This window comes from Hippopotamus amphibius, chromosome 8, assembly GCF_030028045.1.
Source record: "Hippopotamus amphibius kiboko isolate mHipAmp2 chromosome 8, mHipAmp2.hap2, whole genome shotgun sequence".
NCBI classification, from domain to species: domain Eukaryota; kingdom Metazoa; phylum Chordata; class Mammalia; order Artiodactyla; family Hippopotamidae; genus Hippopotamus; species Hippopotamus amphibius.
The window spans coordinates 96079878-96093327 of NC_080193.1; the positions used below are offsets into that span (position 1 = coordinate 96079878).

Consider the following 13450-nt stretch of genomic DNA (forward strand, 5'->3'; position numbering starts at 1 on the left):
AAACTCCAAGGACTCAAAGGACCTGTTTTTACCATTGTGTCTGCTTTCATCTTATACTCCCCACTAAGGTCTCCTTTGGTGAACTGAAAAATGTCAGGCAAGATTTTTTCACTTCCTCCTTTTGAGATTTTCTGTTGCCAGTGCTCCTTAATCTCAGTGTTGTGGCAGGGGTGGTCTTTTCTCCCCAGCTTAGTTCATTCTAGCCAAGGAGTAGCTGTTATTATTCCATGGGTCAGAATTAAGTCACAGCAGATAGAGTAATGGGAAAGCAGAAGTCAAGGGTGATGCTTTGTACTTGCTGAAGTGGGTTCTTTAAATACTTTCTGGATAGAGGTCTTTTAAAATACTCTTTGAGTCAAGGCGGAACATAACTAAATAAGTACATGTGTATATACATGTACACAAATATACATATACATATGTGTGTGTATATATCTTTATATCTATATATATTTCTATCTACTTCTTTCTATCTATCTATATCTATCTATCTATCTATCTATCTATCTATCTATCTATCTATCTATCTATCTATCTATCATCTATCATCTCTCTATCGAGAGAAGTACCCACCCAAGTATGCCGCTTGGCTGGTGGACTCTGCCAGCCCTTCCCTGCGCAAGTCTTTGCCTGCATCCCCAGGGGTGGAGCAGTGGGCAGGGGAGCTCTCCAACATGAAGTTCTTGCTCCTGGATGTACTGATGATCCTTGGAGGCAGGAGCACATTAATGACTGTCTGCAGCAGCAGCTGCACCTCAGGCTGCTCCAGCCATGGACTATCTGAGAGGCAGAGTTTGTGAGGAGGAAGTGGAGAGAAAAACAAGTCACAAGGTAGACCTTCCACATTAGACACAGAAAAATTCAGCTCTTTTTTCAGTTCCAAACTAGAACACCCTAGAAGTTCAAGTGTCTTCCCCACCAAATACAGCTTCTCCTATGGACAGAAGCAGACTTCCTGGTACTGGGTGTCTCCTCTGTAGTCAGCACCCAAGGGTCCCTGTTCTTAGCCAAATCTCTCGCTTACCATTTCAATCTCCTTTCTCTCTTTATTTTTTTTCTGCTCAAATACTCATAACGCACTGTCTTACATTTGAGATAAACATTCCCTAAAAGAAAAAAAAATCCCCCAAGAAGGAAGAGTAATGAAAACATATTGGAATTTAATGATAGTGGCAGGATTCATGCTAAACCTAGTATCAGTAGGTTATCAAGTCCATTCATCTGTCAATTCACATCATGCTCGGCTTCAGTTAATGCCATTTTCTTAATTGAAACAATGCTCTCCTTATTTTTGCTGTACTTAAATGATTTTAAATAGGATGTATCTTCTAAGAAGTGGAGCAAAGAAAGCCTTGACCAAGGGCAGCTAAACTGAAAAGAAAGAAAAATTCTATTTCCTAAGATAATCCTGTTTAAACCATTCAGATTAACATCAATGATGGCCTGCATGGGAAAAGGAAGAAATAACAGCCTGATACTTAAGAAAACACAACAACAATGATAAATTCCCTTTAGTTAAATTAATCAGACCTTTGCTTCCAGATCCTACTGTGAGCACAAATGGGATGAGCAGATTTAAAAGCATCCCCTCCCTTCGCTCTTGATTGGTGAATGGGGAGATCACATGGCTTAAAGGAAAATCTTCTTTTAAAGCCTGCGCAGCAATAATAGAAAAAAGATTAATTGACCCCCTCATCCATTCAGTCTGTTCATTTTTACACAGCATGACGGAGACGGGGACTCCCTGCTGGCTGCACCTGCAAACTAGGAGTTCAATTGTCATCTGTGCAGCATCCAAGGTTCACCCCAAACTGATACTTTACCATTTGCTTGACATAATTGAGAGCTATATACCTAAAAAACAGCAACATCTTGAATATCAAATGAAAAATGATAATACTTATAGTCTGGTAAGAAAACAACCACATTTTCCCATTCATTTGCTCCATGTGTCCACCAATAAATATTTTAGTGACCAAAGAAAAGGAAGAAAAAGAGAATTTGCCACCTGCTCCATTTGGGAGTTATTTAAAAGTCCTCTCCGCTGTCTAAAGCCTTCTTCAAGCCAGAAAACAGCAGACAATATAAAAAGAAATAAATGATCTCTGTATACATGTTGTCAAAATGTATCACTTTAGGGATGTCTTTATTTCCCTTCGACCTGGTAAACATAGAGCTTGCTTAATCTCTTTTCCATCATCTAAGCATTCTCTGGATGAAGGACCATCAAGCTTGGTTGTCAGATAATGGATGGGTCAGTTACCCACTTACAGCAACTGTATACTTCCCATTGGTCACAGAGCTTTCTGGTGATTTACCACTCTTTAAAATTAGGTGACACACAGAAATAGTCAGGGAAATTGACATTCTATACTTTTTTGCCTTGGGAATGATAATTTTAACTTTAGGAAATAAGTGGGGAAAAAAATGATAAAAAAAAGGCACCCACAATATTCAACCCGCAATCATTAAAGAAAATCACGATATTCAAAATCTGGTAATAACATTTGAAAGAATTTTTTATTGTAATTCTTTATGCAAATAATTTAAAACCAGACTTTGAATATTACTGCGTCTTTAATTAACAATTGTGAGCTGATTATCTGTGAACCATTATTTTCCTAAGGTATTGACACATGTTTTAAATGACAGAAGTGGTTCCTGAGGTCGTGGCAGGACTAAATGACTCTGCTATTTTTGAGATCTCAAGAAGAATTACAGAAGCACAACTTTAGGATCAAGCTCAGGGCTGACGCTCCAAAACTGTAAGAGTCTGGAGATGTTTACATTTTTGTTTCACAGATTTTGCCCAGCCTTTGCAGAAAAATAAAAGAGAACACCATGATCTATCTGGTGCCTCAACCAGCAATGTCATGAGCGTGACAAACAGGTAAGGCAGTCACACCTGTATCTGCAATGCTACAAGCCGGACAACAGCTGTGCTGAAGGGCAGAGGTGGTGAGAGGTAAGGGCTGAGATGAAGAAGGGGTAGTCCATCAGCAACACTGGAAGGTCCTACCACTCCCATCACCTGAAATACAAACAGAGCACATGACCAGCCTTGACTATTGCAATTTCATGCAACTGTAGTAAGGGAGTCTCAGTCAATAATAATAATAATAATAAATTTGAAGGTTGGGCATGTTTCTCTCAATCTGTTCGTGTTGCCAGCATGTAATGTCTGGAGTCAGATCGGACGATTACACTGGATTCAGCCAAGGTTTTGTAGAATGTTTCTTATGACTAACTATGTAAATAATGAGAGATGAACCAAAAATTATTCTAATCAGGAGACTGGACATACTTACTTGTGAACTCAAAGGAAAGCAGTCGACATTCTTTGATGGAGTAAATACTGACAGCAATGATGATGGCAAGGGCTCTACTTGCACGAGGCATTCCAGCTACAGATTTATTGCTCAACTAGATAAGCAGCAGATTCTAGTCAATGAAATGCTCTACCATGGTTGCCACATTGTACAAAACCTTGTCAGGACCAGACTCTAGATATTACATAAATGATAAAAATTTTTTTGTCTTCACACAAATCCTAGACTGGCTAACTCATAATGCCATTTTGCACTAAAAAAAGAAAGAAAAAAATCCTCTTTGCGTTTTAAACTCCCCCACCCTAGACTACCTCAACTTCTAGCCAATTGTGCAGTCTCCTGCCACCCCACTCTCCAACTGGCAGCCCTCAACTCTCAGCGCAACTTGAAGAGGTCAATTGTCAAAGTAGCGCGTGGGAAGCAGCACACCAAAATCCCATCTGTGCAGGGATGGACCCCTGTATCTCCCCACACACTACCTTGAAATGTACCTCACTATTTCCAGTGTCACCTGAGCCGTCTGTTTTCATGGGTAGGTAGGTACGTTGACCTGTAAATCTTCAGTTCAGAGAAGTCAATAGCAGAGTTAAATTCTGTAAAGTTTCATAAGATTGCCACTTGGCTACTCACCAGATTGACACAGACATTGATCAGTGACCTAAGGTGAGGCAGGAAGGATATGATTGGCTGCCTCTGAAGTGTCAAACAAACCCCTTCAATCAAATTGCTGGCAGGCTCCCACTCAACCTGTCGCCTGGAATACAATATAGGAGCCATTAGCAGCCTGGCTCCCTCCTGGAGATTGTCTGCAACGAGCGAATGAGACAGTGACTCTGACGCCATCTAAGACAGGACAGATGTCTGAGACAACAAAGTGCTTCTCAGGGGAGGAAGTCTACCCACGTTGTTCCAAAATTACAGAGCACAGTGGAAAGGGAAGAGGATACCGAAAACGTAGCAGAGGCACTCCTGCCCCACTCGACTAATGAGACAAAATCTATTGAAGAAAAAGCAGAGACGATGAATGGGTGGCATTTCAAGTTTCCTGGTTTTAGCTTTGAGAGAGGGTGTGAGACTACCATTTTAGGAAACCCATCGTAGAAGTCATTACTTCCAATAGAACTCATCTGACTATAGGCTATGTTTCTGAGATGTTTTTATCAGACTGCAGTTGATCTCATCAGCTTTTACACCAGACTACAACTAATTAGACTTATATGGCTTAACTCCTGCCAAAAGGATGACATTAGAGGAAAATAGTCTATTTAGAAAGTCTTCTTTCTTGGCCTACTAAATAATGATATTTTGGGGCTACTTCCTCTGGTAGTATAAATGGTGGTATATACAACCCAATTAGACGAACATGAGATTTTCTGTATTAGAAGACAATCTGGTCTGTAATTGTCTCAATACTGAAGAGTCATTTCTGTGGCCCCCTGAATAAACAGGTTGGGCTTTACCGAGATCAACTATTTCCAAATATTATCCTGGAAATAATTTCTAAGCTTATGTTGCCCACCAAATTGACATGTCTACAATGACAAAATGGAAATGTTCATACGTGAGGATGTGTTGGCATCCCTGATGCTCAAGTAACCCACAGGTCAGGTTCAGTCAACATTTCTCTTGCTGAATTGAGATCACCTGAAGGAATTAAATCCCAGGCAACCCCAAATTCACAGCATGCACACCAAGAAAACTGCCTGCAATTAATCAGGTCTATGCATTAATGCAGAAGTCTACTTTTAGGAAGCTGCTGTTCTAATGGGTTTAGTTATATGACAAATGAGTTAGCCTATGGAGATGTTAACATCTTTAGAAGAAAAGTTATTTTGACACACCTTTGTAAGATCTATAAGACTGGCCATTTGCCAGCAGGCATGAATGTTCCATTAAGACCACTAAAGAAACTAATGCTTTAAGGATAGGCATTTCTATGCTACTGAAATAAATAAGCTTGAAATAATGTATAGGCATCCATCATCATGGTAGAAAAGAATATAGGATCGAACTGTCAATTATTAGAATAAAATTTTTCAGTTTCTTTTTAATAAATTCAACAGCTTCTGATGCCTGCATAAATGAAGAGCACAGGATAAAATCTGGAAAAGTTCTGACAAATAGAACAATAAGTGCTACAGATTCTTGGGCAAGAGTTGCATTGATTTAGGGTTTAGTTTAATAGGAGAGAAAATGGTCTCACTAACCCAAACTTGAAATTTCCAAGCTAGTGGGTTTATTAGCATTTATCAATTGATCTATCTGCTCACTGTGGCTGTGGGTTTTCAAACTGGGCCCAGATCTTCAGGCAGCCTGGTTCAGAGGCATCTGCTCACAGAAAGGCTACCAATGGATATTTCAGGCCACTGGAGATCAAGTGGTTATAACATTGACTTAGTACCACCTGAATTAGGTGAAAATGAGGTATTTGTTATCAACCCTGAGATCTTTTTAGCTGCTGCTTCGCTATTTTGTAAAGCTTGGCATTTCTATAAACTGGTACCTAAAATACTATGTTAAATACATATGTTTGAACACCAAGTTAATTTTCTTCTCTCCTTAGTTAATTTATAACGTATATCCTGCCTTACATTAAAAGGAATTGAAGGATACACATTGAATTTCTTATGTGCAACAGGTAAGGAACATGATAGCTAAGAAATGAATAGATTTTTCAAGATAAATATATATATTTGAAGAATATGTAATTTCCTCAAAATATAGACCCTGCTACGTATGCATTCATATACCTAATTAGCTCTGCACATATGACCAACAGAACACTTTTGAGCCATTCATTCAACTCTGGATTGATCCACCACCTTAAAAAATGACAAACTCAAAGCCTGAGGCTTGTAATACCAACAGCTGACCAGGAGCCTCCTCACCTCAAAGTAGGCATCTTATGAATTTTGTTGAACATCCTATCCAACCTCTTTAAAATGAGGATAAGGGCCGGCCTCACTGCCTCGGCTGTCCAGTCGGTGATGGGGAGCATCTCCATGATGTAGCGTCGAAGCCCACGGCTCTCCATGGTCTGGGTGTCATATGGTGCCAACTTCAGAAGGGAGTGTGCAATTTCTGCCAACCTAAAATGTTTTGTTTTGTTTTTAAAGAATAAGCTTAGAATGCCACCATGGGAATTTTCCCACACAGCATCACACTAATCACCCTCTTCCCAACACACTGACTCCCCAAGCTATGAACATTCTGGCACATTATCCCATAATTTGTTAATAAACATTTAAAAAAATAAATCTGGACAAAATAAGGCCATGCATTTCAGTTGGTTGATATGTCTCTTAAGCCTTTTCAATTTGTAGGTTCCCCCTCTTCTGCTCTTTGTTTGACACCTAGTAATTTATTTGTTGGAGAAATTAGCAGTTTGCCCTGTTGCATTTCCCACACTCTGGATTTTGCTGATTGACACCATTGACATATCCATGGTGTCACTTAATTTATCCTATTTCTCCTGTATTTAATTCAATTGGTAGTTAGATCTAGGGGCTAGATCAGGTTAGGTTTTAATTTTCTGCTACGTGTCCTTCACAGGCGATGTGTTCTTCCCTCAGGAGGCAAGTGATTCCTAGTTGTCACTATGATGTCAGCAGCCAACAGTGATCACTGCACAGATTCCTTAACTCATTAGAAGTAGTACAACGGTAATATTGTATCATTCCTTTTTTTCATGTATTAACGGTAGCATTTCAAAAAGAAGAAATTTCCTTTTGATTACTCCAAGAGAGACAGGATAAATGCTTAAAAAGATCTACTGTTTAAGAGCAGTCCAGGGTACTCTGACAGGCACTCTGGTAGAGGAGTCAGAGCTCAGCCCTTGCCCCTCTAATACATGGATTGCTCTACAATTGCTCCATCTGACTAGTGCCGTGGATGGAGGATTCACCACTGCACAAGACAGCTCATTCCATCTTTGGACATCCACACTGTGAAAAGCTCTCCTCATATTAGGTCCCCAAATTCCTTCAGTTTTTTCCTACAAGGCTTCATCTGGAAGCATGAATTCAATCCATCTTCTCCATGGCAACCCTTCACTATCAAGAAACTGTCATTGTCTCTTCATCCCCACTCATCCTCTCTCCAGACAACATGCAAATTGTCCTTCTGGGAATTGTGAGTGTGCGTGTTTTAAAGAAATCATTTTAAACAGCCTTCACATTGTTTTGTTTCTCTCTCACAAATGTGCCATGCAGATAATAATTCTTTACTTTTCAGGTTGTTTGACTGACAGATAAGAGTGTATCTATATACATATTTCTTTTTTTAATGCTTTTTTTTTCCAGTTTTATTGAGATATAATTGACATACAGCACTGTATAAGTCCAAGGTGTACAGCACAATGATTTGACTCACATACATCATGAAGTGACCACCACGGCAAATCTAAATAGTATATACACATATTTCTTTTCCCTTATTATTTAGTAGGTAACCTTAAGAAATGCTGGAGAAATGACTGATCTATTTCAAATTTGAAAACAATACTTAGAGTTGGATTTTATGAATTATTAACTGAATTTCTCTCATCCCTGGTCATGTTACAAAATGAATATGCTTCGGGCATAAAACAAAAATTTCCTTTAATACAGTCTTTGCTATACTATCACATGAATAATGTTGAGAACACAAGGAAGAGAAGGAGGGGGAGAAAGGTGAGAGGGAGAGTTGGAGAGAGATGGGGAGGCGAGAGGGTGGAATGAATTTGCAGATCTTACTATCCTGCTATTCTGCTGCTTTGGCAGCTTTGGTCTGGGAAAATGAGGCAACAAATTTCCTTAGGGTAGAAACTCTATCTAACCAAGAATGTTTTTCTTGAGAGTCTTACAGTCAATCATTTATTCTGCAAATGCAGGGTTATAGATTGCCTCAACACTCCTCCTTGGTTCTTTGATTCAAATCAAGTACTTCTTGCAAATATCTCCTCTATCTTTTTTTTTTTATATATAAGTTTATTTATTTATTGGCTGTGTTGGGTCTTCATTGCTGTGCTCAGGCTTTTTCCAGTTGTGGAGAGAGTGGGCTACTCTTCGTTGTGGTGTATGGACTTCTCAGTGAGGTGGCTTCTCTGGTTTCAGAGCACTGGCTCTAGGAACGTGGGCTTCAGTAGTTGTGGAGTTGTGGCACATGGGCTTCATTGCTCCCCAGCATGTGGGATCTTCCCGGACCAGGGATCGAACCTGTGTCCCTTGCATTGGCAGGCAGATTCTTAACAACTGCGCCACCAGGGAAGCCCTCCTCTATCTTTTATGCCATCCCATTTCTTTTTTTAAAAATCTACCCTCTCTCCTTGATTGATACTATCCATTCTTATGACTTTAAATACTACCTATATGTCCATAATTCTAAAATTTATATATTTAGCTCGGACTCTTACATATAGCCAAATATGTACTTAATTTATAAAATAAAACCTTAATTATACCCTTTGCTTGGCGTAGGGTCAAAAACATGTGGACCTATCCCTACTTAGCAAACTGGCCAGAGAACATGACAGGTCCATTTTATTGAAAGCTTGTTGTGAGAAATAGCATGAATAGAGGGCATTTAGTCTAAATAGTCCCTGGCAGTAAAAATTTTGCCTACCTTCCTATAGATCCAGGCCATGAAATGTGTGCTCACATAGGTTACTCTTGCTGAATTGCATTAGGATGTTACGCAGCTTTCAGTACTAACAGGCATCCAGCCACGTGAAACTGGCCTTTTATCTAAGATGGCATGTTGTTGAGGATGTTGTCCATCACACTACTCTTTCCTTTTAACATACATCAACGAGAAGATATTTCTTGTTCTTCATATATAAAACAGGTAATTTTTTTACCAAAAAACTAGTTTTTTTTTTATCTTATTGACATTATGATTTTATAATTGGTAATTTCCCCTATTGTTTTGATAAGGGGAAACTCAGAAGCTCAAAGTCAAATTTATAGTTCATCAAGAGCATCTAATATGATAAAATCATGTAGATTTTCCATGCTAATCTTATCATAAACTATTTCCCTGATAATTTTTCACATTGTTCTGACTCTCTAATTTGTAAATTGTATCCCTTTGCATCATATAATTTTCTGAGTTGCCTCCAGTACTTGGTAAAATAATAAATACATAAATACACACATGTGATATATAGTACTTGCAACACTGCATTCTATATTCTTATGTGTGCCTCACGTAGGTATTGGACTGTGATCATGCTGAGGACTAGGGCTTTATTTTACATCCGCAGTGTCTAGGATAGCATTTGGATCTTTCTCATTAGCATTAGTATCTACTGAGCCCTTTATCTGTGCCAGGCATGGAGCTAATCATTTGAACTACTAGAGTTCATTTAAACTTTAATAGGGTTTGACCTCTAGAGGGAGCTCCAGGCCTCTCTGACTCTCACTCTCCCCTCTCCCCAAATACCTTAAGGAGTGTAGATACAGGTGGTCAAGTTATAGGACAGTTACTAACCCATTAACATGATTCTCATTCATTCCCTCCCTCCCTCCCTTTTTCTCTCTCCCTCCCTCCCTCCCCCACCCCTGCCCTTCCACTCGCTTTTCCATCTTTTAGGAATATTGTCCCCTTTCTCGTACAAAATGTCTGTGGGTAGTAGTGATTCTCTGACTCTGGGAGTGTGATGTAGATTTACTTAGGTCAGCTAGCCATGATCAGCAAGAAACGAGGAGAGATGGTCTGAATGGAGCACTGAGTTACTATGGCAACAGGAGCTTAATACACCAAACTTTCCTCCCCTTTCCCAGTGTAGGAGCTGAAACTCTCAGTGTAAAATAAGCTTTTCCCCATCACAGCACAGTCGGGAGTGTGAACACCTGTGAAGCTCTGGAGTTCTGGGTGTGTGCCAGCAACTGAGAGAATGTGACGTCAGTATGGAGGAGAAAGAGCCTGTGTTCTCCATACATTTCTGCCTTCTCATTTCCCTTAGTACTTTCTAAATTTTTCAAGGGATAATTTTAAGGGGAAAAAAATGAGGTGACAATCAGGAAATTGGTGTGTTTTGCCAAATCGCAATGTTATTTCTGAAAGGCTAGAACCTAAGCCTACCTTTAGTTTTATAGATACACTAAACTTTCCAAGTGAATATTTTGTTACCCATGGAATTTTCCTTTCAAGGAATTTTTTATGACCCTTTACAAACTGTTGCAAATCTAAATAGAAGATCATCTGGAATCAGTTTCTTTTAAGAATCTGAAAATAGAGACACAGTCTTTGTAGTCTGAAGTAGCAAGTGAAATGACATCTCCTTAGGAAGAAGGACATATGATTGCACAGAGATGTAATTCTGAGGCTTCTCCCTGACACACCAGGAGTAGAAATTTTTAAAAGATGACTGGCCTCATCTAGTGCAAAATTTTGGCCAGGACACTTTTCTGAAACACTGGAAGGCTATCATGCACAATGTGTGTAAAAGGGATCTCAGGCTCAACCAAAGTGTGGTTCCGAGTTAAAACTGCTCCTTCCCTGCAGGTCCCTCACTGAGTCCTCAGATAGTATAGGGACAAGGCAAGCTCTCAAGCAGAAGGTAGATGTGCATTTTTCATGTAAAATAAGAGAGAAGAGACATTGGATTCTTGTGAAAAATTAGAATCAGGGCAGTAAAGAGCATATGGAAGAAAGCTACTTCCCTAAGAATTCAGGTGGTTCAACTTCCCTTTCACTCTCTTTTATTGAGGAGCAAATACATTGACTGGACTTTTCTGTTTTTAAGAACATTTCCCCCAGTCCACGCTGAGATCCTTTTCCATGGACTTAACATCCGTTTTCCCAGAGGGCCCTGTTTGATATGCATCCAAACCACAGGAAACCAATGCATTCCAACCAGTTTCAAGCTTTTATCCTGCCCCATCTCTACCCCCCACCCCACTCCAGACATCCAGCCCAAGCTGTGTGCACACTCGGGGGCAGAGAAAATGAGGACAGTACCTCATGTGGGACTTCACATCCAGCAACTCCAGGGCAGTGACCCGCGGCTCCCCGGCCAAGTTTTGCAAGATCTTCAGCCTGGGCCCGCAGTGCTTGTAGAACTCAGTGCAGATGTTCAGCAGCGACTCCCGGGGCCTTCTGAACTCCTCCCGAGCAATCCGTTCATCCAGTTCCTCTCTGGGAAGGCCCTGCCCTTCCTCCAGTAAGTGCAGGTTTTCTCTGGGGAGTTACAAAATTATTATTAAAAATTATAATAAAGTTATTAACTGGGGCTCTGGAAAGGTGTGTGCCAGGGGCAACTATGAGAGGAGGGTATCACACTGAAGAAAACTATGATGCCTTATGTTATACACAAGTTAATGGAGCAGCAGGGCGGGGCCTAGGAGAACCTCATCGGAAGGATCAAGAAAGTTTATCATCCTGTAAGAGACTGTCATCCCAAACTGTAGTGGCTGTACATTAGCCAATTCCTGAGGATTTATGCAGAAATAGGATGCCATGCCTGAATGAAAAGAAATCTGACGGAACCATAACCCAGCTCACAAGGCAAATCATCACAAGATGACAGAATCAATACAAAATTAGTGTTGTCTTTCTGTACCTGATAAAGTGCAGTTTGGCGCCTTGTTCCTGGTACCTGGGAGTCAGAAAAATAGTCTGCATAACTATCAGAGCAAGAACAGAGGCCCTGTGGTGGGGCATCTTAAAGACGTTTTCTTATGAGAAGCCTTTGAAGCTACACATTTTGGTAATACACACTAATACTACATACTAATTCTAAAATACAAAATCTTGATCTTTCATTTGGCTACCACATACACTGCAATGATAGCTGCCATGAAAGCTGTTTTATTGCCAGATAATTTGTAGAAAGACAGATACTGTAAAAACACACGAACTCATGGAATGTGGTCACATGAGGGAAATCTTTGAAAACTTGAAAGGTGAGGTGAATCTAAGTTACAGTTTTAACATCATGTGCTATATTTTAGGGGACCAGAGAAAGAAATATGGCTGATTTCCTTTCAGTTCTAGAGAATTCTTGCTTTATGAGTGACTGGTAATAGGACTTTAGAAGCCCTCTTTCTCTGTGTACCTTTCATTTAGTAGTTGAACATAGCTCAATATGCTTAGAGAGACCCCTAAATATCATTTAAACTCATTACTCAAAACCCATATAATCATTTTTCCTTAGTGTGATAAATTGAGGTAACACTATAACATCAGATAATTGATATCTGATGTGATAGTTTGAAATTTATTTCATTTTTGACATCAAATATATGATAAGCACAGAATTTACATAAATAATGATACACACTTAAAAATGTGCTTCAGAGAGAACAGAAAATTATTTAGTTTTTCCTTATGATCTCTGTGCTAATTACTCCATACTGGGAAAAAGCTTTCAAGATGTTTCTTTTTGCCCTGTTATAAATCTTACTTGGAGCAGGAAGTTAATTAAACTTTTATTTTTTGTCTCAGAGTATTTAGAGGTTAATCCAGGCAGAATGAAGCAGGTAGAGTATTAACTAGTACAGCCAGTGTCTGAGTTACACCAAAATAGGGAAGGTGATTAAGTCAACAACCGTGAAAGCATTGTTTAAGGACCTAAGTCAAAGTCTGGATGAAATGTCTGTAGAAAATCTGTCCAGATGAAAGCTGACTCTGCACAACTGCCCTGGAATGAGAAACCACTGCCGGATTATTATTGTTTCACTTGCCTTTTTCTTGGAGGCAAATGAAACAACACTGGAATCGTTCAAAGACCACACAGGAGGCAGAGAGCATCTTGCACATTCACACAAACAAATGGACACAAATACCAGTTTCAGAAGGTGGCTTATTTCCCTTAATTTACGAAGCTGACAGTTTCAAAAAAAAAGCCTTGGTATTTTCATGTAACTCTAAACTCTCACCTTCTTTTCTTTTCCTTGGAGATTTTCACACTCAATATTGACTATTTGCAGGATTCCTTTCATTCCCAACAGCTGAGATTCAGGTTGTATGAAATTGAGACCACAGAAGAATAAGGCCAGTGAATTACCTGGTATTCACCCCAGACGACATGGTGTGGTTGGCTGTGGTGGCCCCTTTATGACCTTGGTCACACCTGCTCATCTGGGGGGCCGTCATGGGCCTGCAACAACGACAGTAACAAAACAACAGAAGTGGAGACA

At 39.7% G+C, this 13450-nt stretch overlaps 1 protein-coding gene across 3 annotated transcripts in view; it reads right to left on the reverse strand.

Moving 5' to 3' along the window:
- UNC80 (unc-80 homolog, NALCN channel complex subunit) overlaps positions 1-13450 on the reverse strand; it is a 208004-nt gene that overhangs the window by 22492 nt on the left and 172062 nt on the right. For all 3 annotated transcript variants that reach the window (XM_057745745.1, XM_057745746.1, XM_057745744.1), the window contains 8 exons: positions 13318-13410; positions 11872-11907; positions 11271-11489; positions 6218-6418; positions 3960-4083; positions 2906-3031; positions 1531-1654; positions 574-780 (listed from right to left, as the gene is read on the reverse strand). In XM_057745745.1, the coding sequence (XP_057601728.1) occupies positions 574-780; positions 1531-1654; positions 2906-3031; positions 3960-4083; positions 6218-6418; positions 11271-11489; positions 11872-11907; positions 13318-13410 (1130 nt within the window). The remainder of the gene's footprint in view (positions 1-573; positions 781-1530; positions 1655-2905; positions 3032-3959; positions 4084-6217; positions 6419-11270; positions 11490-11871; positions 11908-13317; positions 13411-13450) is intronic.